The sequence below is a fragment of the Microtus oregoni genome, unplaced genomic scaffold, assembly GCF_018167655.1.
Source record: "Microtus oregoni isolate MIOR12 unplaced genomic scaffold, Mior012 000005F_ref0000423, whole genome shotgun sequence".
Taxonomy (NCBI): domain Eukaryota; kingdom Metazoa; phylum Chordata; class Mammalia; order Rodentia; family Cricetidae; genus Microtus; species Microtus oregoni.
The window spans coordinates 58,693,537-58,720,586 of NW_024543064.1; the positions used below are offsets into that span (position 1 = coordinate 58,693,537).

At 41.5% G+C, this 27,050-nt stretch overlaps 5 protein-coding genes across 5 annotated transcripts; all 5 read left to right on the plus strand.

Moving 5' to 3' along the window:
• Positions 1-3,389: 3,389 nt before the first annotated feature.
• LOC121448496 (interferon alpha-12-like) lies at positions 3,390-3,962 on the plus strand. The gene has a single exon (XM_041652562.1). It carries the CDS (start codon positions 3,390-3,392, stop codon positions 3,960-3,962), a length of 573 nt encoding a protein of 190 aa, XP_041508496.1.
• Positions 3,963-8,597: 4,635 nt separating this feature from the next.
• LOC121448518 (interferon alpha-12-like) lies at positions 8,598-9,170 on the plus strand. Its single transcript, XM_041652589.1, has one exon. The coding sequence runs from the start codon at positions 8,598-8,600 to the stop codon at positions 9,168-9,170; it is 573 nt and encodes a 190-aa protein (XP_041508523.1).
• A 4,731-nt stretch (positions 9,171-13,901) lies between these two features.
• LOC121448511 (interferon alpha-12-like) lies at positions 13,902-14,474 on the plus strand. The gene has a single exon (XM_041652577.1). It carries the CDS (start codon positions 13,902-13,904, stop codon positions 14,472-14,474), a length of 573 nt encoding a protein of 190 aa, XP_041508511.1.
• A 4,723-nt stretch (positions 14,475-19,197) lies between these two features.
• LOC121448509 (interferon alpha-12-like) lies at positions 19,198-19,770 on the plus strand. Its single transcript, XM_041652574.1, has one exon. The coding sequence runs from the start codon at positions 19,198-19,200 to the stop codon at positions 19,768-19,770; it is 573 nt and encodes a 190-aa protein (XP_041508508.1).
• Positions 19,771-24,527: 4,757 nt separating this feature from the next.
• Positions 24,528-25,100, plus strand: LOC121448510 (interferon alpha-12-like). The gene has a single exon (XM_041652575.1). The coding sequence runs from the start codon at positions 24,528-24,530 to the stop codon at positions 25,098-25,100; it is 573 nt and encodes a 190-aa protein (XP_041508509.1).
• Positions 25,101-27,050: the final 1,950 nt, after the last annotated feature.

Genomic DNA, 27,050 nt, shown 5'->3' on the forward strand with positions numbered 1-27,050 from the left:
TCAGTGTGTGTTTATGTGTATTTTGTGTGTGTGTCTGTGTGTGCATGTGTGTGTCAGTGTGTGTGTATGTTTGTGTGTGTGTCTGTGTGTGCATGTCTGTGTCAGTGTGTGTGTATGTTTGTGTGTGTCTGTGTGTCTGTGTGTATATGTGTGTGTGCGCGCACACGCATGCACATGTGTGTGTGTATCTAGAGCTCCAAGTTCTCCACTAAACACACAAGGATGTCAGATGACAATTTTCAGGCATCACTAATCTCTTTTCTTCTTGTTTCCAGAGACTAAAATCAATCTATCGGCTTCAACAGCGAAATCTTTTCCCCATAAATCCATTAGAGAATGACAACATGAAAATCTTTGCATGAATTGTTCACACAAATGCAGAAATGGTATTAACTAAATAAAGTCAATTTGAAGAAAATAAATTTTAAATACTTGAAAAAATTAAACACATGCGATTGTGTAAGTGTTCTTTCTTCATTCGTCTCTCACACAGCTCATCCCCACTGCAGGCTTTCCACTCTCCACTCCTCCCATTCCCGATTCCCCTGATGTACCTGCTCCTCAGACCAACTCTCCTCCATTTCCCTTCAGAAAATGTCAGGCTTCCCAGGGATATCACCAGAACAGATAACAAGCTACAATAATACTATTCATATCATGGCTGGGTGAGGCAACCAAATAGGAGGAAAAGGGTATTCAAGCTTCCTTATGTTACACTACTTTAATAAATTTCTTAACATGTAATAACTCTCAACCATAATTTTTAATTAATTTATTTGTTTAAAAAGAAAACAAACTATCTTTTTTCATTATACATACCAAACCAAGTTCCCACTCCCTCCTCTCCTCCCATTCCCTCCACATACCCCCCACCCCACTTTCCATATACTCTTCAGAGAGGATAAGGCACATTGCTTTGGGGAAGGTCCAAGGCCCTCCCTACTATATCTAGTCTGAACAGGGTATCCATTCAAAGAGAATAGGTTCTGAAAAAGCCAATGCAAGCAGTAGGGATAAATCCTGGTGTCACTGCCAGTGGCCCCTCAGTCTGCCCAAGACATACAATTGTCACGCACATTCATAGGGACTAATTTGGTCCTATGCTTCCCAGTCCAGCTGAGGTTGGTGAGCTCCCATTAGCTGAGACAGACTGTCTCAGTGGGTGTCCCGTCATGGTCTTGACCTCTTTGCTCATAGTCTCGTTCCTCTCACTCTTCAACTGGACTCTGGGAGCTCAGTCCAGTGCTCTGCTGCAGGTCTTTGCCTCTGTTTCCATCAGTTGCTGGATGAAGATTCTATGGTGATATTTTAGATATTCATCAGTCTCACTACAGGACAAGGCCAGTTCGGGCACCCTCTCCTTTATTGCTTAGGGTCTTAGCTGGCGTCGTCCTTGAAGATTCCTTGGAATTTCTCTAGACCAGGTTTTTTGTTAACCCCATAATGGCTCCCTCAATCAAGATATCTCTTTCCTTGCTCTCATCTCAGTCTTTCCTCCATCTTGACTTTCCCATTCCCTCAAGTTCTCCTTGCCCTTCCCCTTCTCCCCTCCTCTTTTCCTACCCCTATACTCCCAATTTTGTCAGGTGATCTTGTCTATTTCGACTTTCCAGTTAGATCTATTTATGTTTTTCTTAGGGTTCACCTTGTTACTTAGTTTCTCTAGAGTCATGAACTATAGGCTCAATACTCTTTGTTTATGGCTAGTATCCACTTATGTGTGAGTACAAACCATGTTCATCTTTTTGGGTTTCTTAACAAAAATTTTCTTAAATTTTGTAACATGTGATAAACCTCAATAATAATTTTTTTGCTACTTCAGACCTGTAATTTTACTACTGATTTGAATAAAAATATGAATATGTGATGTTCAGGGAGGGTCCTATACCCTCACCTGCTGCTTCAGACAGGCCTGCAAGTCATCGAGCTGCTGGTAAAGAGGATCAGGCCATGCTGGTTCAGCTCCTGCAGAAGAGCAGGGATAGCTTCAGCCTTCTTCTATTTTTCTTTCTTTTTGTTTTCATTTTCCTTCTCTCTCTCTCTCTCTCTCTCTCTCTCTCTCTTTCTCTCTCTCTCTCTCTCTCTCTCTCTCTCGTTCTCTCTCTCTTTCTTTTTTTTCCTGTCGAGACAGGGTTTCTCTGTGTAACAGTCCTAGCGTCCTGGACTGGAACCAGCTCTTGTAGACCGGGCTGGCCTTGAACTCACTGAGATGTGCACATCTCTGCCTCCCGAGTGCTAGGATTAAAGGCCTGTTCCACCACCTGGAGACTTGAGTCTTCTGGATCTGCTGGGCATCCACCTTCTCCAGAGGGAATGCAAAGTCCTTTCTGTCCTTCAGGCAGAAGACAGGAGAGAGTCTCCTCCTTTGTGCCAGGAGTGTCAAGGCTCTCTTGTTCCTGAGGTTATGAGTCTGAGGCAGGTCACACCCCACAGAGCAGGTTGACCAGTAGTCCATCAGCACCGGGAATGTAAGGAAAGCACAGGGCCTGGCCATTGTGGGTCTTATGATACTGCTGATCCTCTGAGTATTTTGGTCCTGAATTGTCCCTTCTCAGCTCTGTCAAAACCATCCTGTGCGGATGTGTCTATAACAGGAAAACCCTAATTTCCATCTTTTAATGCCAATAACTTGCTTCCCAATTCTTTTGTCTTTCTTGAATTCATTCTTTGTTTGTGTCTGGGCACTTATTTCTCAATATTTTTGATTCCTTTATTGCTTTTTTATGTTTGCATTTGATGTGAGTGTTCTGTTCGTGTGTGTTAGGCAGGAAGTCAATGGTCAGTTGCTACTTCAGTAAAGCCCTGTTTTCCTCCTGTGACAGGTTCTCTCATTTAAGGGGTATTCATCAATGCAGTTAGATTAGCTGGACTGAAGCTCTGGAGTCTGATCTGTGTCTCCTCCCAAGTTTCAGGATTACAGTTATGTGCTTCTGTGCCTGACTTTCACATAAGTGTTGAGAAGTCAATCAGGTACTCAAGCGTGTGCTGAAGGAAGGTTGAAACAGAGCATTCAATAGATTCTAAGTATAATTGTGGATGAAATTCTTTTCATTTTTTATATTAGATGAGTAAATCTTATCTATATATATTGTAAAAGTTAATGCCCTCATTTAGTAGAAACTTGTTAAATGATTTTGTTAAGATGAGCGGTGACAGTGAAAGCAATAATGAAAACCAAAATGTTGGAGACAAAATGCCCAAGACTTGATCATAGATTGAAGGTAAGAAGTGAAAAGAGAATAGGGAAGAAAGAGGAGGGCATTCAGAAAATGGAAACTAAAGCCTTCTCTTATTTAAGACACATGCATACAGCAGGGTCTTCAGAGAACCTAGAGGGGAAGGTTCAGGACTAACAGCCCAGAGGACCAACAGCATCTGCAACATTCACAATGGCCAGACCCTGTGCTTTCCTGATGGCCCTGGTGCTGATGAGCTACTGGTCAGCCTGCTCTCTGGGATGTGACCTGCCTCAGACTCATAACCTCAGGAACAAGAGAGCCTTGACACTCCTGGCACAAATGAGGAGACTCTCCCCTCTCTCCTGCCTCAAGGACAGAAAGGACTTTGCATTCCCTCTGGAGAACGTGGATGCCCAGCAGATACAGAAGGCTCAAGCCATCCCTGTCCTGCAGGAACTGACCCAGCAGGTCCTCATCCTCTTCAGCTCAAAGGACTCATCTGCTGCTTGGGAGACAACCCTCCTAGACACATTCTGCACTGGCCTCCACCAGCAGCTCAAGGACCTGCAGGCCTGTCTGATGCAGCAGGTGGGGGTACAGGAATCTCCCCTGAGCCAGGAAGACTCCCTGGTGACTGTGAGGAAATACTTCCACAGGATCACTGCCTACCTGAGAGAGAAGAAACACAGCCCCTGTGCCTGGGAGGTGGTCAGAGCAGAAGTCTGGAGAGTCCTGTCTTCCTCAGCCAAGTTGCTGACAAGATTGATTGAAGAGAAGGAATAAGTCCTGAGCCAAAGTGGAGAGTACTTTCCTGGACTAGGACACTGCAACTCACTACACAGAGTTTGCTTTCCCCTAGGTCTATTTTATTTTGATATCATTGGTTCAATTTGTATATGTTCCATAATATAAGTTAATATTGTGTTCATTTATAAGGACATTGTTTATTCATTTAGATATATTGTTTTTATATTTATTTGTTTATTTATTAGTTTTTCTGCTTGTTTTACTATTTATATGATATTTGTTATTTTATAATATCTTGGAATATTATATTTTATTTAATGTATCATACCAATATTGTTAATTGATTTCCTCTATTCAATAAAAATTTTTTTACTATACATGTTCAATCTTTTTGTCAGCCATTAGATCTTCTGTAAAGTTTTTGATGTATCTAAACTAATTCTGTCATCATAAATATTACATATCTGGACTCAGTAGGAAATAATACTGAAAGCAATGTGTACCTCATAGACTTAGGGGTGAGTTGAAACAACCATCTCATTCTTGTTCATTGATGATAAAATCTCATTTCTCTCCATTATAAACCACTCCTCAGAATGTATAGCCAGCATCCTGTGCAGACAGAAGTGAAGACATATTTGTCTCACATTGTGCCTTTGTCCTCTTGACCAACTCTTCCCAGAGTGCACTTCCCTCTGATTTCTCTGTGTAATCGCTTAAGTTTGACTTTCAACTTCTATCAGATTAATTCATTTGGATTCCAAATAGGAGTGAGATCATGAAGCCAGAATAAAATATATCACACAAGAAATGAGGACTCTTCCTTTATACCACAGAGAAACACTGAACACTGGTTATCAGCCCTGTCTTGGTGATGATCTCTACAGCTGTGTTAAAGTATCATTAGCTAAAGGAACTGGGGTGGAAAGGGTTTATTGTAGTGTTAAATCCACAGCATATTCCTTAGCGAGAGGGTTGACAGGCACCTGGACAGGGCAGGAACCTGAAGGCTCATACGGAGGTCATGGAAGAGGACTGCCTACTGTCTTGACATCTCATGAAACTGCTCGGTCTGTTTTCTATGCTGCTGAGGACCACCTGCCTGGGGTGAGATCACATACAGTAGGCTGCGTGCTCTTATCCCAGTCATGAGGTATTGAAATGGTCTAGAGACTTGTCTACAGGGTATCTATTTTTCTGTAGAGACATCTTCCCAATAAGAGTCCTTCTTCCCACATGACCCTAGCTGGTGTCAAGATGACATTAACTTTTCCAGGAAAAACTCCTTTGAAATTGGCCTCAAAAAACATCCCTTGGAAAAAATCTAACAAAGGAAATAAAATTCCTCAAAAATTTCTCCGCTTATCCCTCTCCATTTCATTTGAGTTTTTAGTTGTTTTTTTTTTTTTTTAGATTGAGTTCGCTCCCTGATGGCAGATGTGCATGGGTACACTGCCATCTAGTGGATGATGGCAATCTCTCAGGGATCCCATGACTGTGGATAACTGAATTACCATCATTTATGAAAAAGTTCCTCATTTAGAGATGGATTTCCTGACATCGTCCCCGCTTTAAACTGGGGTCCTGTCTGTCTTGGTCATATTCAGACTTTGTGCATGCAGTCACAGCTGCTATCAGCAGGTACAGGCGACTGCTCCATTGCGCCCACACCACTGATTGGCTCCAGTCATCAACTGTCTCTGGGCGTTGTCATCTTCCTCTGAGCTCTCGTGTAATGACCGCTGACCCTCGGGATCCAGGAAAGCCAGACTGACCATGTCTCAGTCACCTGTTCTCTGTCCATTGACCACTTGTGCACAGCCGTCTATTGCAAGAGGAAGGTTCTCTGGAGGACGGAGAGATGCGCTTGTCCTCTGTGAGGAGTAGAGTGATGTAAGAAACCAGGCACGGAGACAACATGGCCATTGCTCTTCTCCTACTACCTACAGCTTCCTGTTTCCATAGTGTGTGAAGACGGATGTTGTTGAGAAGAAAATTATTGAAGTTTTAATTGGAATTGCATTGACTCTTGATCGCTTTCAAAACTGCACTCAGTTTTATGTAAAAACGTTTTATTTTATGGCCATTGAACTTTCAATTAAAACTTTATTAACATTGTTGCTATTGTTTCCCCATTTTGATGGCCTGAATTTCCTTTTTTTATTTTGTTCTCAAATGACATCATAATTTCAGTTCAGTTCCACAAAGCAACGTCAGTATCTTCTCTCTAGGAAACTGAAATAAAAAAAAGAAACAAAGCATTCAATGCAATGAAAATCCAAAAGAAATGACATCCACCATGAAGCCAACATCACAATGGAAAAATTAAATGGGAAATTCTGAAAATTGGCAGTACTGAAGCTCTTCTGTCTGATAGAATGCCTCAAAGCTCTCCGCTGTTCAGAATTCACCTGGACAAAGACAGAGGTGATGCCTCTTTTTACTGCTATAGTCAAACTGGGTGAATATCTGTTATCAAAACTTCCAGATAACTCAAACCCAATCAAGGCACTGTGGTCGGTGTCCTCTGCTCTGTATTTCCACCTAATAACTTCAGTCATAACAAGCACTCAGGAATTAAATATTGACCACTAAAATAATTTTTGGACAAACAACAAATCCTTATCTTTAGAAATGTCCTCAGGACAAACTGGAATGTTGACACATCCCTACAGACCACAGAGTCTTCTGCTATTAACACCTGGGGATCCTTGACACTCTGACCCATGGCAACATGGTCACTGCTGAAAACAAGATCCTTGCTAGTGAATCCACTAAAATCAGAGCAGCGACCTTCCAGGATTTGTGATGCTGAAAACTAAGCAAACAACACATTGTGTGTGAGCGCTGACATCATCAAGGTATGGTGAGCACCCTCAGGGAGTGGGGTACAGGAAGAGGACTGAGGACCTTGTGCCACTGTGCAGCAGGGAATGTGAGTAGACTTGAACACCACTGAATAAGTCACAGGCGCTTGGGGAAACAGCAGCAGCTGGCATCAGAGTCTCTTAACTCATACACACCAGGAAAAAAAAACTGCACTCAATATAGGCGTAACTGTTATTAATCAGAGAACAATCGGTGCTCTAATGATGGACAGTTGGAGATATCTACACTGATCCTGACTTTGAAGGAAGTGCAAAGAACAACCCCGTGACCTAAAAAAAAAAAAAACAAAAACAAAAACTTGTTCATGAGAGAGGGGGAGTGTGAAGGAGAGGGAGAGGGTGAGAGAAAGAGAGATAAGACTGTATAAATCACAATGGCGGCAGCACAACAAAACCCCACCTGTTCTTCACCTGATGAGCTCTTCTGGAGCACTAACCAGCTACAGAACCCACAGCCCGAGACAGTGTCATGTAAATCATAAGGACAGAGATGAAGCAGTGCAAAGAATAAGGCTGAAATATTTAGAACAAAACTGTATTTGATAAACTTTTATAACACCTTGATTACATAAAGGTGCATGTGTCCGGTGTTTGTGTGTGTGTGTGTGAAAGAGACAGAGAAAGAGAGAGAGAGTGGGATCCAGGAATTCCTTGCAGCAGCAAGCACGTGGACCGAGAGGACAACTTCCAAGAATTGGTTTTCCACGCATACCACTGGCTCAAGGGATCAACATCAATTTTCCAGCCTTCATCAGGAAGCTCTTTACCATTGTGCCATGCGGACCCGTGGACAGTCATTAAATAAATACCCAATATACCATAAAGAACAAATTTAGTCTTTCATAAAAATTAACACTAAACTAAATTAAGACATCTAGAATAAAACGATTCCACTTTTAAAGTCGTTTATTCATTGTCCCTCTGGACGGCAGCTTCCCTTCCCTCCGCTCCCAGTTTCTCATGCCCTTCGAAGCCACCCGATATCCACTCCTCCTCCCTCTCTATTCAGACATAGACAGCCCTGACTTGGATATATGCAAAACATTGAAAATGACTCAAATTTTTAACGTTTTTTTTTTTTTTTTTTTTTTTTTTGGTTTTTTGAGACAGGGTTTCTCTGTAGCTTTGGTGCCTGTCCTGAACTAGCTCTTGTAGACCAGGCTGGCCTCGAACTCACAAAGATCCGCCTGCCTCTGCCTCCCGAGTGCTGGGATTAAAGGCGTGCGCCACCACCGCCCGGCTTTAACGTTAAATTACAATATATAAGATGTTGACCTGCACGGTTGCATCAAATATCATTAGTATAAACTTAGAAAAATAATTTGCAGCAAAATTTACATTACAATTTTAATGTGTATTTAAGAAATAAAAATTATACCCAGAATTCAATTGCATCATTACATTTCAGATTCTTTCATTAAAATTATTGGATGAAACTTTTCAGTTTATACATGTGACTAATTTCATACATGTAAGGAGTATCTGTGCATATGGTCCAAGACAATATCTTTTAGGAATAAACTCAAAATATTTTATTGGCGGAGCATTGAAAAGGGAAGCAATGATGCAAATAAAAGTGTCTAAAAAGAGGAAAGACACAAGCACAGAATGACTTAAAGAAAGTGAAAAGGATGTGGGAAGATAATGGGAGATCATTCAGAAAATGAAAACTAGTGCTTTCTCTTATTTAAGACACATGCATGCAGCAGGGTCTTCAGAGAACCTAGAGGGGAAGGTTCAGGACCAACAGCCCAGAGGACCAACAGCATCTGCAACATCCACAATGGCCAGACCCTGTGCTTTCCTGATGGCCCTGGTGCTGATGAGCTACTGGTCAACCTGCTCTCTGGGATGCGACCTACCTCAGACTCATAACCACAGGAATAAGGGACCCTTGACACTCCTGGCACAAATGAGGAGACTTTCCCCTCTCTCCTGCCTGAAGGACAGAAAGGACTTTGCATTCCCTCTGGAGAAGTTGAATGCCCAGAAGACCCAGAAGGCTCAAGCCATCCCTGTCCTGCAGGAACTGACCCAGCAGGTCCTCATCCTCTTCAGCTCAAAGGACTCATCTGCTGCTTGGGAGACAACCCTTCTAGACACATTCTGCACTGGCCTCCACCAGCAGCTCAAGGTCATGCAGGCCTGTCTGATGCAGCAGGTTGAGGTGCAGGAACCTCTCCTCACCCAGGAAGACTCCCTGGTGACTGTGAAGAAATACTTCCACAGGATCACTGCCTACCTGAGAGAGAAGAAACACAGCCCCTGTGCCTGGGAGGTGGTCAGAGCAGAAGTCTGGAGAGCCCTGTCTTCCTCAACCAAGTTGCTGGCAAGATTGAGTGAGGAAAAGGAGTAAGTCCTGAGCCAAAGTGGAGAGGACTCTCCTGGACTAGGACCCTGCACCTCACTGGACAGATTTAGCCTTCCCCAAGATATCTTTGATTTTGAAATCATTGATTCAATTGGTCTGTATATTTTCCATAATATTAGGTTCTATTTTATTTGTTTGTAAGGGCATTTGTTTATTTGTTAGTATGTTTTATTTATTTATTGTCTATTTATTTATTAGCTTTTCTGCATGTTTTACTATTTACATGATTGTAACTATTTCATTCCATCGCCAAATTTTATATGTTCATTAATGTATAAAACCTATATTTTTAATTTATTTCTTTTATCCAATAAATTTTTGATTATACATGTTTGTTCTTATTTGCTAGCCATTATATCTTTGAAAAAATTTTGATGCTTTTAAACTCATTTAGTCATCATAAATATTGCATACATGGACTCAATAGAAATAACACTGAAAGCAATATGGGCCTCATAGACTTAAGAGGTGAGTTGATACAACCATCTCATAGTTCTTGTTTGTTGATGGTGAAAACTTCCTTCCCTGTATTATATAGCACTCCTTGGTATGTGTAGCCAGCAGCAGAAGGAATCCCAAACTCCTCGACTGAGTCACGCAGTGCCTTTGTCTTCTTGATCAACTATTCCTAGAATGTACCTCACTCTGATTTCTCTGTCTTCTGATAATTAACATTTGGCTCTCAACCTCTATCAGATTAACTCATTTTGATTGAAATATGAGTGAGATCATAAAACCAAAATAAAATAGCAACTAATGAGGACTCTTTCTATAACCACTGAGAACACTGAAATATTGGGCATCAGCCCTGTCTTGGAGAAGGCTTCTATTGCTGTGATAGAGTATCATGACCTAAAGCAATGTGGGGTTGGAAAGGGTTTATTTTGGTTTAAATTCACAGTATATTCCATTACTGAGAGAAAGTTGGGCAGGAACTTGAACAGGGCAGGAACCTGAAGTAAGGTGTTGGTTGGTATAGAAATCGTGGAGGAGGACTCCCAACTGACTTGATTCATGGCCTGCTCAGCCTGCTTTTTTGCTGTTCAGCATCACCTGCCCAGTGCAGGGATCACCCCCAGTGAGCTAAATGATCCTATAACAGTAATCAGTTAGTAATATAACTTATAAACTTGTGTACAGAGTGAATCTATAGAGACTTCCCTAATAAAATTCCTTCTTCCTACATGACCCCAAATGGTGTCAAGTTGACATTAAAATGATCCAGAGAAAACTACACTCATAATATCATCAAAAAACCTCCTTTGGAATAAATCTAACAAGGGAAGACAAATTCCTTTAAAATAGACAATCCTAATCGCTCACAATTTCATTTGTTATTAGTATTTTTTAACCCAAGGTTTGCTTACAGCTGCCAGTTGTGCATGGGTACACTGGAATCCAGTGGAAAATTGTCAGCTTCTCAGGGCTCCCATTACTGAGGAGAACTGATTCTCCCTCCCCCATCAGTTGTAGTAAACAGTTCCTCAGCTAGGGGTGGGATTTCCTGACATCGTCCCCGCTTTAAACTGGGGTCCTGTCTGTCTTGGTCATATTCAGACTTTGTGCATGCAGTCACAGCTGCTATCAGCAGGTACAGGCGACTGCTCCATTGCACCCACACCACTGATTGGCCGCAGTCATCAACTGTCTCTGGGCGTTGTCATCTTCCTCTGAGCTCTTGTGTAATGACCGCTGACCCTCGGGATCCAGGAAAGCCAGACTGACCTTGTCTCAGTCACCTGTTCTCTGTCCATTGACCACTTGTGCATGTCTGTGTGCAGCCGTCTATTGCAAGAGGAAGGTTCTCTGGAGGACGGAGAGATGCGCTTGTCCTCTGTGAGGAGTAGAGTGAGGTAAGAAACCAGGCACGGAGACACCACCGCCATTGCTCTTCTCCTACAGTCCTGCTACCTACAGCTTCCTGATTCCATAGTGTGTGAAGACGGATGTTGTCGAGAAGGAAATTATTGAAGTTTTGGGATTGCATTGACTCTTGATCACTTTCAAAATTGCACTCAGTTTTATGTAAAATTATTTCATTTTATGGCCATTGAACTTTCAATTAAAACTTTGTTAACATTGTTGCTATTGTTTCCCCATTTTGATGGACTGATTTCCTTTTTTTATTTTGTTCTCAAATGACATCATAATTTCAGTTCAGTTCCACAAAGCAACGTCAGTATCTTCTCTCTAGGAAACTGAAAAAAAGAAACAAAACATTCAATGCAATGAAAATCCAAAAGAAATGACATCCACCATGAAGCCAACATCACAATGGAAAAATTAAATGAGAAATTCTGAAAATTGGCAGTACTGAAGCTCTTCTGTCTGATAGAATGCCTCAAAGCTCTCCGCTGTTCAGAATTCACCTGGACAAAGACAGAGGTGATGCCTCTTTTTACTGCTATAGTCAAACTGGGTGAATATCTGTTATCAAAACTTCCAGATAACTCAAACCCAATCAAGGCACTGTGGTCTGTGTCCTCTGCTCTGTATTTCCACCTAATAACTTCAGTCATAGCAAGCACTCAGGGATTAAATATTGACCACTAAAATAATTTTTGGACAAACAACAAATCCTTATCTTTAGAAATGTCCTCAGGACAAACTGGAATGTTGGCACATCCCTACAGACCACAGAGTCTTCTGCTATTAACACCTGGGGATCCTTGACACTCTGACCCACGGTAACGTGGTCACTGATGAAAACAAGATCCTTGCTAGTGAATCCACTAAAATCAGAGCAGCGACCTTCTAGGATTTATGATGCTGAAAACCAATCAAACATTGTGTGTGAGCACTGAAGTCATCAAAATATGGTGAGCACATTCAGGGAGTGGGGTAAAGGAAGAGAACCGAGGACACTGTGCCACTGTGCAGCAAGGAGTGTGAGTAGACTCGAACACTGAATAAACCACGGACACTTGGACAAATCCCAGTAGCTGGCGTCAGATTCTCCAAACTCATACACACCAGGGGGAAAAACACTGCATTAAATGTAATGTAACTGTTATTGGTCCAAGAACACTCAATGCAGTAAAGGCGGACAGCAGGGAGATCCTGCTATGATCTGACTATGAAGGAACTGTGAAGCACAACCTCATTGCAAAAAAAAAAAAAAACTGGTCATGAGAGAGAGGAAGATATGGAGGGTGAGGGAGGGAGGGAAATGGAAGGAGGGAGAAGAAAGAGAAAGACAGTGAGAGAGTTTGAGAGATAGAGAAAGAGAGAAATGTCAGAGAAGCTCCTTTTTCCGTGTAAGTTACAATAGCAGTAACACATCTGTTCTTCACCTGATGAGATCTCTTCTGGAGCACTAACAGCTAAAGAAACGCACAGGCTGAGACAGCGTCCTGTAAACCATAAGGACAGAGATGCAGCAGTGCAAAGAATAAGGCTGAAACTTTCAGAACTTTATATGATGAACTTTATGACAGTTTGTGTACATACAGGTGTGTGGGTTTAGTTGTGTGTGTGCGTGCGTATGTGTGTGTGTGTGTGTGTGTGTGTGTGTGTGTGTGTGAGAGAGAGAGAGAGAGAGAGAGAGAGAGAGAGAGAGAGAATATGAGTTAGAAATTTCTTGCAACAGCAAGCATGTGAAGTTGAAGACAACTTTTAGAAATGAGTTTTCCACTCCCATCATGGGTTTCAGGGATCAACATCAATTTGTCAGCCTTTGTCAGGAAGCCCTTTACTGATTGGGTCATTATGACCCTTGGACAACCATTAAATAAATACCAAATATACACAAAAAAATCATCTTTTATATAAATTAAAATTATACTAAATTAAGACAACTAGAATAAAATGACTCCACTTTTATTTTTTTATTTTATTTATTTTTATTTTTTGGTTTTTCGAGACATGGTTTCTCCGTGGCTTTGGAGCCTGTCCTGGAACTAGCTCTGTAGACCAGGCTGGTCTCGAACTCACAGAGATCCACCTGCCTCTGCCTCCCAAGTGCTGGGGTTAAAGGTGTGCGCCACCATCGCCCAGCTATGACTCCACTTTTAAAACTATTTATTTTACACCCAGCCTGCAGTTGCCCCTCCCTCTTTTCCTCTCAGGTTCTCCCTGCCAACTACCTTCGAACCCATCCCCACATCCTCTTGTCCTCCATTTCTCATCAGAAATGGGCAGGCCTCACATAGATGTAAGCAAAACATGAAATATGCCTCAATTTTTAACTTTCAATCAGCATATATAAAATTTTGATTTGTACTATTTTGCATCAAAGGTCATTAGTGTACACTTAGAAAAACACTTGGTAACAAAATTTGCATTGCAGTTTAAATTACTATTTCAAGAAATGAAAGTGACCCACAGAATTCAATTGCACCATTAGTTAAGATTTTTTTCAGTACAATTATTAGATGAAACTTTTCATTCTTTACATGTGAATAATTTCATACATGTAAGGTATATCTGAGTTATAAATAGTAAAGGATAATAACACTTAGAAAGAAACTCTAAAGAAGATTCCTTGGAGGAAGCAGTGAAAATAGGAGCGGTAATGAAAACAAAAATGTCTAAAAAGAGGACAGACACAAGCAGAGAATGACTTAAAGAAAGTGAAAAGGATGTGAGAAGATAATGGAAGGGCATTCAGAAAATGGAAACTAGTGCTTTCTCTTATTTAAGACACATGCACACAGGATGGTCTTCAGAGACCCTAGAGGGGAAGGTTCAGGACCAACAGCATCTGCAACATCCACAATGGTCAGACCCAGTACTTTCCTGATGGCTGTGGTAGTGTTGAACTACTGGTCAACCTGCTCTCTGGGATGTGACCTGCCTCAGACTCATCACCTCAGGAACAAGGGAGCCTTGACACTCCTGGCACAAATGAGGAGACTTTCCCCTCTCTCCTGCCTGAAGGACAGAAAGGACTTTGCATTCCCTCTGGAGAAGTTGAATGCCCAGAAGACCCAGAAGGCTCAAGCCATCCCTGTCCTGCAGGAACTGACCCAGCAGGTCCTCATCCTCTTCAGCTCAAAGGACTCATCTGCTGCTTGGGAGACAACCCTTCTAGACACATTCTGCACTGGCCTCCACCAGCAGCTCAAGGTCATGCAGGCCTGTCTGATGCAGCAGGTTGAGGTGCAGGAACCTCTCCTCACCCAGGAAGACTCCCTGGTGACTGTGAGGAAATACTTCCACAGGATCACTGCCTACCTGAGAGAGAAGAAACACAGCCCCTGTGCCTGGGAGGTGGTCAGAGCAGAAGTCTGGAGAGCCCTGTCTTCCTCAACCAAGTTGCTGGCAAGATTGAGTGAGGAAAAGGAGTAAGTCCTGAGCCAAAGTGGAGAGGACTCTCCTGGACTAGGACCCTGCACCTCACTGGACAGATTTAGCCTTCCCCAAGATATCTTTGATTTTGAAATCATTGATTCAATTGGTCTGTATATTTTCCATAATATTAGGTTCTATTTTATTTGTTTGTAAGGGCATTTGTTTATTTGTTAGTATGTTTTATTTATTTATTGTCTATTTATTTATTAGCTTTTCTGCATGTTTTACTATTTACATGATTGTAACTATTTCATTCCATCGCCAAATTTTATATGTTCATTAATGTATAAAACCTATATTTTTAATTTATTTCTTTTATCCAATAAATTTTTGATTATACATGTTTGTTCTTATTTGCTAGCCATTATATCTTTGAAAAAATTTTGATGCTTTTAAACTCATTTAGTCATCATAAATATTGCATACATGGACTCAATAGAAATAACACTGAAAGCAATATGGGCCTCATAGACTTAAGAGGTGAGTTGATACAACCATCTCATAGTTCTTGTTTGTTGATGGTGAAAACTTCCTTCCCTGTATTATATAGCACTCCTTGGTATGTGTAGCCAGCAGCAGAAGGAATCCCAAACTCCTCGACTGAGTCACGCAGTGCCTTTGTCTTCTTGATCAACTATTCCTAGAATGTACCTCACTCTGATTTCTCTGTCTTCTGATAATTAACATTTGGCTCTCAACCTCTATCAGATTAACTCATTTTGATTGAAATATGAGTGAGATCATAAAACCAAAATAAAATAGCAACTAATGAGGACTCTTTCTATAACCACTGAGAACACTGAAATATTGGGCATCAGCCCTGTCTTGGAGAAGGCTTCTATTGCTGTGATAGAGTATCATGACCTAAAGCAATGTGGGGTTGGAAAGGGTTTATTTTGGTTTAAATTCACAGTATATTCCATTACTGAGAGAAAGTTGGGCAGGAACTTGAACAGGGCAGGAACCTGAAGTAAGGTGTTGGTTGGTATAGAAATCGTGGAGGAGGACTCCCAACTGACTTGATTCATGGCCTGCTCAGCCTGCTTTTTTGCTGTTCAGCATCACCTGCCCAGTGCAGGGATCACCCCCAGTGAGCTAAATGATCCTATAACAGTAATCAGTTAGTAATATAACTTATAAACTTGTGTACAGAGTGAATCTATAGAGACTTCCCTAATAAAATTCCTTCTTCCTACATGACCCCAAATGGTGTCAAGTTGACATTAAAATGATCCAGAGAAAACTACACTCATAATATCATCAAAAAACCTCCTTTGGAATAAATCTAACAAGGGAAGACAAATTCCTTTAAAATAGACAATCCTAATCGCTCACAATTTCATTTGTTATTAGTATTTTTTAACCCAAGGTTTGCTTACAGCTGCCAGTTGTGCATGGGTACACTGGAATCCAGTGGAAAATTGTCAGCTTCTCAGGGCTCCCATTACTGAGGAGAACTGATTCTCCCTCCCCCATCAGTTGTAGTAAACAGTTCCTCAGCTAGGGGTGGGATTTCCTGACATCGTCCCCGCTTTAAACTGGGGTCCTGTCTGTCTTGGTCATATTCAGACTTTGTGCATGCAGTCACAGCTGCTATCAGCAGGTACAGGCGACTGCTCCATTGCACCCACACCACTGATTGGCCGCAGTCATCAACTGTCTCTGGGCGTTGTCATCTTCCTCTGAGCTCTTGTGTAATGACCGCTGACCCTCGGGATCCAGGAAAGCCAGACTGACCTTGTCTCAGTCACCTGTTCTCTGTCCATTGACCACTTGTGCATGTCTGTGTGCAGCCGTCTATTGCAAGAGGAAGGTTCTCTGGAGGACGGAGAGATGCGCTTGTCCTCTGTGAGGAGTAGAGTGAGGTAAGAAACCAGGCACGGAGACACCACCGCCATTGCTCTTCTCCTACAGTCCTGCTACCTACAGCTTCCTGATTCCATAGTGTGTGAAGACGGATGTTGTCGAGAAGGAAATTATTGAAGTTTTGGGATTGCATTGACTCTTGATCACTTTCAAAATTGCACTCAGTTTTATGTAAAATTATTTCATTTTATGGCCATTGAACTTTCAATTAAAACTTTGTTAACATTGTTGCTATTGTTTCCCCATTTTGATGGACTGATTTCCTTTTTTTATTTTGTTCTCAAATGACATCATAATTTCAGTTCAGTTCCACAAAGCAACGTCAGTATCTTCTCTCTAGGAAACTGAAAAAAAGAAACAAAACATTCAATGCAATGAAAATCCAAAAGAAATGACATCCACCATGAAGCCAACATCACAATGGAAAAATTAAATGAGAAATTCTGAAAATTGGCAGTACTGAAGCTCTTCTGTCTGATAGAATGCCTCAAAGCTCTCCGCTGTTCAGAATTCACCTGGACAAAGACAGAGGTGATGCCTCTTTTTACTGCTATAGTCAAACTGGGTGAATATCTGTTATCAAAACTTCCAGATAACTCAAACCCAATCAAGGCACTGTGGTCTGTGTCCTCTGCTCTGTATTTCCACCTAATAACTTCAGTCATAGCAAGCACTCAGGGATTAAATATTGACCACTAAAATAATTTTTGGACAAACAACAAATCCTTATCTTTAGAAATGTCCTCAGGACAAACTGGAATGTTGGCACATCCCTACAGACCACAGAGTCTTCTGCTATTAACACCTGGGGATCCTTGACACTCTGACCCACGGTAACGTGGTCACTGATGAAAACAAGATCCTTGCTAGTGAATCCACTAAAATCAGAGCAGCGACCTTCTAGGATTTATGATGCTGAAAACCAATCAAACATTGTGTGTGAGCACTGAAGTCATCAAAATATGGTGAGCACATTCAGGGAGTGGGGTAAAGGAAGAGAACCGAGGACACTGTGCCACTGTGCAGCAAGGAGTGTGAGTAGACTCGAACACTGAATAAACCACGGACACTTGGACAAATCCCAGTAGCTGGCGTCAGATTCTCCAAACTCATACACACCAGGGGGAAAAACACTGCATTAAATGTAATGTAACTGTTATTGGTCCAAGAACACTCAATGCAGTAAAGGCGGACAGCAGGGAGATCCTGCTATGATCTGACTATGAAGGAACTGTGAAGCACAACCTCATTGCAAAAAAAAAAAAAAACTGGTCATGAGAGAGAGGAAGATATGGAGGGTGAGGGAGGGAGGGAAATGGAAGGAGGGAGAAGAAAGAGAAAGACAGTGAGAGAGTTTGAGAGATAGAGAAAGAGAGAAATGTCAGAGAAGCTCCTTTTTCCGTGTAAGTTACAATAGCAGTAACACATCTGTTCTTCACCTGATGAGATCTCTTCTGGAGCACTAACAGCTAAAGAAACGCACAGGCTGAGACAGTGTCCTGTAAACCATAAGGACAGAGATGCAGCAGTGCAAAGAATAAGGCTGAAACTTTCAGAACTTTATATGATGAACTTTATGACAGTTTGTGTACATACAGGTGTGTGGGTTTAGTTGTGTGTGTGCGTGCGTATGTGTGTGTGTGTGTGTGTGTGTGTGTGTGTGTGAGAGAGAGAGAGAGAGAGAGAGAGAGAGAGAGAGAATATGAGTTAGAAATTTCTTGCAACAGCAAGCATGTGAAGTTGAAGACAACTTTTAGAAATGAGTTTTCCACTCCCATCATGGGTTTCAGGGATCAACATCAATTTGTCAGCCTTTGTCAGGAAGCCCTTTACTGATTGGGTCATTATGACCCTTGGACAACCATTAAATAAATACCAAATATACACAAAAAAATCATCTTTTATATAAATTAAAATTATACTAAATTAAGACAACTAGAATAAAATGACTCCACTTTTATTTTTTTATTTTATTTATTTTTATTTTTTGGTTTTTCGAGACATGGTTTCTCCGTGGCTTTGGAGCCTGTCCTGGAACTAGCTCTGTAGACCAGGCTGGTCTCGAACTCACAGAGATCCACCTGCCTCTGCCTCCCAAGTGCTGGGGTTAAAGGTGTGCGCCACCATCGCCCAGCTATGACTCCACTTTTAAAACTATTTATTTTACACCCAGCCTGCAGTTGCCCCTCCCTCTTTTCCTCTCAGGTTCTCCCTGCCAACTACCTTCGAACCCATCCCCACATCCTCTTGTCCTCCATTTCTCATCAGAAATGGGCAGGCCTCACATAGATGTAAGCAAAACATGAAATATGCCTCAATTTTTAACTTTCAATCAGCATATATAAAATTTTGATTTGTACTATTTTGCATCAAAGGTCATTAGTGTACACTTAGAAAAACACTTGGTAACAAAATTTGCATTGCAGTTTAAATTACTATTTCAAGAAATGAAAGTGACCCACAGAATTCAATTGCACCATTAGTTAAGATTTTTTTCAGTACAATTATTAGATGAAACTTTTCATTCTTTACATGTGAATAATTTCATACATGTAAGGTATATCTGAGTTATAAATAGTAAAGGATAATAACACTTAGAAAGAAACTCTAAAGAAGATTCCTTGGAGGAAGCAGTGAAAATAGGAGCGGTAATGAAAACAAAAATGTCTAAAAAGAGGACAGACACAAGCAGAGAATGACTTAAAGAAAGTGAAAAGGATGTGAGAAGATAATGGAAGGGCATTCAGAAAATGGAAACTAGTGCTTTCTCTTATTTAAGACACATGCACACAGGATGGTCTTCAGAGACCCTAGAGGGGAAGGTTCAGGACCAACAGCATCTGCAACATCCACAATGGTCAGACCCAGTACTTTCCTGATGGCTGTGGTAGTGTTGAACTACTGGTCAACCTGCTCTCTGGGATGTGACCTGCCTCAGACTCATCACCTCAGGAACAAGGGAGCCTTGACACTCCTGGCACAAATGAGGAGACTTTCCCCTCTCTCCTGCCTGAAGGACAGAAAGGACTTTGCATTCCCTCTGGAGAAGTTGAATGCCCAGAAGACCCAGAAGGCTCAAGCCATCCCTGTCCTGCAGGAACTGACCCAGCAGGTCCTCATCCTCTTCAGCTCAAAGGACTCATCTGCTGCTTGGGAGACAACCCTTCTAGACACATTCTGCACTGGCCTCCACCAGCAGCTCAAGGTCATGCAGGCCTGTCTGATGCAGCAGGTTGAGGTGCAGGAACCTCTCCTCACCCAGGAAGACTCCCTGGTGACTGTGAGGAAATACTTCCACAGGATCACTGCCTACCTGAGAGAGAAGAAACACAGCCCCTGTGCCTGGGAGGTGGTCAGAGCAGAAGTCTGGAGAGCCCTGTCTTCCTCAACCAAGTTGCTGGCAAGATTGAGTGAGGAAAAGGAGTAAGTCCTGAGCCAAAGTGGAGAGGACTCTCCTGGACTAGGACCCTGCACCTCACTGGACAGATTTAGCCTTCCCCAAGATATCTTTGATTTTGAAATCATTGATTCAATTGGTCTGTATATTTTCCATAATATTAGGTTCTATTTTATTTGTTTGTAAGGGCATTTGTTTATTTGTTAGTATGTTTTATTTATTTATTGTCTATTTATTTATTAGCTTTTCTGCATGTTTTACTATTTACATGATTGTAACTATTTCATTCCATCGCCAAATTTTATATGTTCATTAATGTATAAAACCTATATTTTTAATTTATTTCTTTTATCCAATAAATTTTTGATTATACATGTTTGTTCTTATTTGCTAGCCATTATATCTTTGAAAAAATTTTGATGCTTTTAAACTCATTTAGTCATCATAAATATTGCATACATGGACTCAATAGAAATAACACTGAAAGCAATATGGGCCTCATAGACTTAAGAGGTGAGTTGATACAACCATCTCATAGTTCTTGTTTGTTGATGGTGAAAACTTCCTTCCCTGTATTATATAGCACTCCTTGGTATGTGTAGCCAGCAGCAGAAGGAATCCCAAACTCCTCGACTGAGTCACGCAGTGCCTTTGTCTTCTTGATCAACTATTCCTAGAATGTACCTCACTCTGATTTCTCTGTCTTCTGATAATTAACATTTGGCTCTCAACCTCTATCAGATTAACTCATTTTGATTGAAATATGAGTGAGATCATAAAACCAAAATAAAATAGCAACTAATGAGGACTCTTTCTATAACCACTGAGAACACTGAAATATTGGGCATCAGCCCTGTCTTGGAGAAGGCTTCTATTGCTGTGATAGAGTATCATGACCTAAAGCAATGTGGGGTTGGAAAGGGTTTATTTTGGTTTAAATTCACAGTATATTCCATTACTGAGAGAAAGTTGGGCAGGAACTTGAACAGGGCAGGAACCTGAAGTAAGGTGTTGGTTGGTATAGAAATCGTGGAGGAGGACTCCCAACTGACTTGATTCATGGCCTGCTCAGCCTGCTTTTTTGCTGTTCAGCATCACCTGCCCAGTGCAGGGATCACCCCCAGTGAGCTAAATGATCCTATAACAGTAATCAGTTAGTAATATAACTTATAAACTTGTGTACAGAGTGAATCTATAGAGACTTCCCTAATAAAATTCCTTCTTCCTACATGACCCCAAATGGTGTCAAGTTGACATTAAAATGATCCAGAGAAAACTACACTCATAATATCATCAAAAAACCTCCTTTGGAATAAATCTAACAAGGGAAGACAAATTCCTTTAAAATAGACAATCCTAATCGCTCACAATTTCATTTGTTATTAGTATTTTTTAACCCAAGGTTTGCTTACAGCTGCCAGTTGTGCATGGGTACACTGGAATCCAGTGGAAAATTGTCAGCTTCTCAGGGCTCCCATTACTGAGGAGAACTGATTCTCCCTCCCCCATCAGTTGTAGTAAACAGTTCCTCAGCTAGGGGTGGGATTTCCTGACATCGTCCCCGCTTTAAACTGGGGTCCTGTCTGTCTTGGTCATATTCAGACTTTGTGCATGCAGTCACAGCTGCTATCAGCAGGTACAGGCGACTGCTCCATTGCACCCACACCACTGATTGGCCGCAGTCATCAACTGTCTCTGGGCGTTGTCATCTTCCTCTGAGCTCTTGTGTAATGACCGCTGACCCTCGGGATCCAGGAAAGCCAGACTGACCTTGTCTCAGTCACCTGTTCTCTGTCCATTGACCACTTGTGCATGTCTGTGTGCAGCCGTCTATTGCAAGAGGAAGGTTCTCTGGAGGACGGAGAGATGCGCTTGTCCTCTGTGAGGAGTAGAGTGAGGTAAGAAACCAGGCACGGAGACACCACCGCCATTGCTCTTCTCCTACAGTCCTGCTACCTACAGCTTCCTGATTCCATAGTGTGTGAAGACGGATGTTGTCGAGAAGGAAATTATTGAAGTTTTGGGATTGCATTGACTCTTGATCACTTTCAAAATTGCACTCAGTTTTATGTAAAATTATTTCATTTTATGGCCATTGAACTTTCAATTAAAACTTTGTTAACATTGTTGCTATTGTTTCCCCATTTTGATGGACTGATTTCCTTTTTTTATTTTGTTCTCAAATGACATCATAATTTCAGTTCAGTTCCACAAAGCAACGTCAGTATCTTCTCTCTAGGAAACTGAAAAAAAGAAACAAAACATTCAATGCAATGAAAATCCAAAAGAAATGACATCCACCATGAAGCCAACATCACAATGGAAAAATTAAATGAGAAATTCTGAAAATTGGCAGTACTGAAGCTCTTCTGTCTGATAGAATGCCTCAAAGCTCTCCGCTGTTCAGAATTCACCTGGACAAAGACAGAGGTGATGCCTCTTTTTACTGCTATAGTCAAACTGGGTGAATATCTGTTATCAAAACTTCCAGATAACTCAAACCCAATCAAGGCACTGTGGTCTGTGTCCTCTGCTCTGTATTTCCACCTAATAACTTCAGTCATAGCAAGCACTCAGGGATTAAATATTGACCACTAAAATAATTTTTGGACAAACAACAAATCCTTATCTTTAGAAATGTCCTCAGGACAAACTGGAATGTTGGCACATCCCTACAGACCACAGAGTCTTCTGCTATTAACACCTGGGGATCCTTGACACTCTGACCCACGGTAACGTGGTCACTGATGAAAACAAGATCCTTGCTAGTGAATCCACTAAAATCAGAGCAGCGACCTTCTAGGATTTATGATGCTGAAAACCAATCAAACATTGTGTGTGAGCACTGAAGTCATCAAAATATGGTGAGCACATTCAGGGAGTGGGGTAAAGGAAGAGAACCGAGGACACTGTGCCACTGTGCAGCAAGGAGTGTGAGTAGACTCGAACACTGAATAAACCACGGACACTTGGACAAATCCCAGTAGCTGGCGTCAGATTCTCCAAACTCATACACACCAGGGGGAAAAACACTGCATTAAATGTAATGTAACTGTTATTGGTCCAAGAACACTCAATGCAGTAAAGGCGGACAGCAGGGAGATCCTGCTATGATCTGACTATGAAGGAACTGTGAAGCACAACCTCATTGCAAAAAAAAAAAAAAAAAAAAAAAAAAAAAAAAAAAAACTGGTCATGAGAGAGAGGAAGATATGGAGGGTGAGGGAGGGAGGGAAATGGAAGGAGGGAGAAGAAAGAGAAAGACAGTGAGAGAGTTTGAGAGATAGAGAAAGAGAGAAATGTCAGAGAAGCTCCTTTTTCCGTGTAAGTTACAATAGCAGTAACACATCTGTTCTTCACCTGATGAGATCTCTTCTGGAGCACTAACAGCTAAAGAAACGCACAGGCTGAGACAGCGTCCTGTAAACCATAAGGACAGAGATGCAGCAGTGCAAAGAATAAGGCTGAAACTTTCAGAACTTTATATGATGAACTTTATGACAGTTTGTGTACATACAGGTGTGTGGGTTTAGTTGTGTGTGTGCGTGCGTATGTGTGTGTGTGTGTGTGTGTGTGTGTGTGTGTGTGTGTGTGTGTGTGAGAGAGAGAGAGAGAGAGAGAGAGAGAGAGAGAATATGAGTTAGAAATTTCTTGCAACAGCAAGCATGTGAAGTTGAAGACAACTTTTAGAAATGAGTTTTCCACTCCCATCATGGGTTTCAGGGATCAACATCAATTTGTCAGCCTTTGTCAGGAAGCCCTTTACTGATTGGGTCATTATGACCCTTGGACAACCATTAAATAAATACCAAATATACACAAAAAAATCATCTTTTATATAAATTAAAATTATACTAAATTAAGACAACTAGAATAAAATGACTCCACTTTTATTTTTTTATTTTATTTATTTTTATTTTTTGGTTTTTCGAGACATGGTTTCTCCGTGGCTTTGGAGCCTGTCCTGGAACTAGCTCTGTAGACCAGGCTGGTCTCGAACTCACAGAGATCCACCTGCCTCTGCCTCCCAAGTGCTGGGGTTAAAGGTGTGCGCCACCATCGCCCAGCTATGACTCCACTTTTAAAACTATTTATTTTACACCCAGCCTGCAGTTGCCCCTCCCTCTTTTCCTCTCAGGTTCTCCCTGCCAACTACCTTCGAACCCATCCCCACATCCTCTTGTCCTCCATTTCTCATCAGAAATGGGCAGGCCTCACATAGATGTAAGCAAAACATGAAATATGCCTCAATTTTTAACTTTCAATCAGCATATATAAAATTTTGATTTGTACTATTTTGCATCAAAGGTCATTAGTGTACACTTAGAAAAACACTTGGTAACAAAATTTGCATTGCAGTTTAAATTACTATTTCAAGAAATGAAAGTGACCCACAGAATTCAATTGCACCATTAGTTAAGATTTTTTTCAGTACAATTATTAGATGAAACTTTTCATTCTTTACATGTGAATAATTTCATACATGTAAGGTATATCTGAGTTATAAATAGTAAAGGATAATAACACTTAGAAAGAAACTCTAAAGAAGATTCCTTGGAGGAAGCAGTGAAAATAGGAGCGGTAATGAAAACAAAAATGTCTAAAAAGAGGACAGACACAAGCAGAGAATGACTTAAAGAAAGTGAAAAGGATGTGAGAAGATAATGGAAGGGCATTCAGAAAATGGAAACTAGTGCTTTCTCTTATTTAAGACACATGCACACAGGATGGTCTTCAGAGACCCTAGAGGGGAAGGTTCAGGACCAACAGCATCTGCAACATCCACAATGGTCAGACCCAGTACTTTCCTGATGGCTGTGGTAGTGTTGAACTACTGGTCAACCTGCTCTCTGGGATGTGACCTGCCTCAGACTCATCACCTCAGGAACAAGGGAGCCTTGACACTCCTGGCACAAATGAGGAGACTTTCCCCTCTCTCCTGCCTGAAGGACAGAAAGGACTTTGCATTCCCTCTGGAGAAGTTGAATGCCCAGAAGACCCAGAAGGCTCAAGCCATCCCTGTCCTGCAGGAACTGACCCAGCAGGTCCTCATCCTCTTCAGCTCAAAGGACTCATCTGCTGCTTGGGAGACAACCCTTCTAGACACATTCTGCACTGGCCTCCACCAGCAGCTCAAGGTCATGCAGGCCTGTCTGATGCAGCAGGTTGAGGTGCAGGAACCTCTCCTCACCCAGGAAGACTCCCTGGTGACTGTGAGGAAATACTTCCACAGGATCACTGCCTACCTGAGAGAGAAGAAACACAGCCCCTGTGCCTGGGAGGTGGTCAGAGCAGAAGTCTGGAGAGCCCTGTCTTCCTCAACCAAGTTGCTGGCAAGATTGAGTGAGGAAAAGGAGTAAGTCCTGAGCCAAAGTGGAGAGGACTCTCCTGGACTAGGACCCTGCACCTCACTGGACAGATTTAGCCTTCCCCAAGATATCTTTGATTTTGAAATCATTGATTCAATTGGTCTGTATATTTTCCATAATATTAGGTTCTATTTTATTTGTTTGTAAGGGCATTTGTTTATTTGTTAGTATGTTTTATTTATTTATTGTCTATTTATTTATTAGCTTTTCTGCATGTTTTACTATTTACATGATTGTAACTATTTCATTCCATCGCCAAATTTTATATGTTCATTAATGTATAAAACCTATATTTTTAATTTATTTCTTTTATCCAATAAATTTTTGATTATACATGTTTGTTCTTATTTGCTAGCCATTATATCTTTGAAAAAATTTTGATGCTTTTAAACTCATTTAGTCATCATAAATATTGCATACATGGACTCAATAGAAATAACACTGAAAGCAATATGGGCCTCATAGACTTAAGAGGTGAGTTGATACAACCATCTCATAGTTCTTGTTTGTTGATGGTGAAAACTTCCTTCCCTGTATTATATAGCACTCCTTGGTATGTGTAGCCAGCAGCAGAAGGAATCCCAAACTCCTCGACTGAGTCACGCAGTGCCTTTGTCTTCTTGATCAACTATTCCTAGAATGTACCTCACTCTGATTTCTCTGTCTTCTGATAATTAACATTTGGCTCTCAACCTCTATCAGATTAACTCATTTTGATTGAAATATGAGTGAGATCATAAAACCAAAATAAAATAGCAACTAATGAGGACTCTTTCTATAACCACTGAGAACACTGAAATATTGGGCATCAGCCCTGTCTTGGAGAAGGCTTCTATTGCTGTGATAGAGTATCATGACCTAAAGCAATGTGGGGTTGGAAAGGGTTTATTTTGGTTTAAATTCACAGTATATTCCATTACTGAGAGAAAGTTGGGCAGGAACTTGAACAGGGCAGGAACCTGAAGTAAGGTGTTGGTTGGTATAGAAATCGTGGAGGAGGACTCCCAACTGACTTGATTCATGGCCTGCTCAGCCTGCTTTTTTGCTGTTCAGCATCACCTGCCCAGTGCAGGGATCACCCCCAGTGAGCTAAATGATCCTATAACAGTAATCAGTTAGTAATATAACTTATAAACTTGTGTACAGAGTGAATCTATAGAGACTTCCCTAATAAAATTCCTTCTTCCTACATGACCCCAAATGGTGTCAAGTTGACATTAAAATGATCCAGAGAAAACTACACTCATAATATCATCAAAAAACCTCCTTTGGAATAAATCTAACAAGGGAAGACAAATTCCTTTAAAATAGACAATCCTAATCGCTCACAATTTCATTTGTTATTAGTATTTTTTAACCCAAGGTTTGCTTACAGCTGCCAGTTGTGCATGGGTACACTGGAATCCAGTGGAAAATTGTCAGCTTCTCAGGGCTCCCATTACTGAGGAGAACTGATTCTCCCTCCCCCATCAGTTGTAGTAAACAGTTCCTCAGCTAGGGGTGGGATTTCCTGACATCGTCCCCGCTTTAAACTGGGGTCCTGTCTGTCTTGGTCATATTCAGACTTTGTGCATGCAGTCACAGCTGCTATCAGCAGGTACAGGCGACTGCTCCATTGCACCCACACCACTGATTGGCCGCAGTCATCAACTGTCTCTGGGCGTTGTCATCTTCCTCTGAGCTCTTGTGTAATGACCGCTGACCCTCGGGATCCAGGAAAGCCAGACTGACCTTGTCTCAGTCACCTGTTCTCTGTCCATTGACCACTTGTGCATGTCTGTGTGCAGCCGTCTATTGCAAGAGGAAGGTTCTCTGGAGGACGGAGAGATGCGCTTGTCCTCTGTGAGGAGTAGAGTGAGGTAAGAAACCAGGCACGGAGACACCACCGCCATTGCTCTTCTCCTACAGTCCTGCTACCTACAGCTTCCTGATTCCATAGTG

What these genes read in the sequence shown, in the direction of transcription:
- LOC121448496 (XM_041652562.1), top strand. Translation starts at nt 3,390, where the DNA reads ATGGCCAGACCCTGTGCTTTCCTGATGGCCCTGGTGCTGATGAGCTAC.
- LOC121448518 (XM_041652589.1), top strand. Translation starts at nt 8,598, where the DNA reads ATGGCCAGACCCTGTGCTTTCCTGATGGCCCTGGTGCTGATGAGCTAC.
- LOC121448511 (XM_041652577.1), top strand. Translation starts at nt 13,902, where the DNA reads ATGGTCAGACCCAGTACTTTCCTGATGGCTGTGGTAGTGTTGAACTAC.
- LOC121448509 (XM_041652574.1), top strand. Translation starts at nt 19,198, where the DNA reads ATGGTCAGACCCAGTACTTTCCTGATGGCTGTGGTAGTGTTGAACTAC.
- LOC121448510 (XM_041652575.1), top strand. Translation starts at nt 24,528, where the DNA reads ATGGTCAGACCCAGTACTTTCCTGATGGCTGTGGTAGTGTTGAACTAC.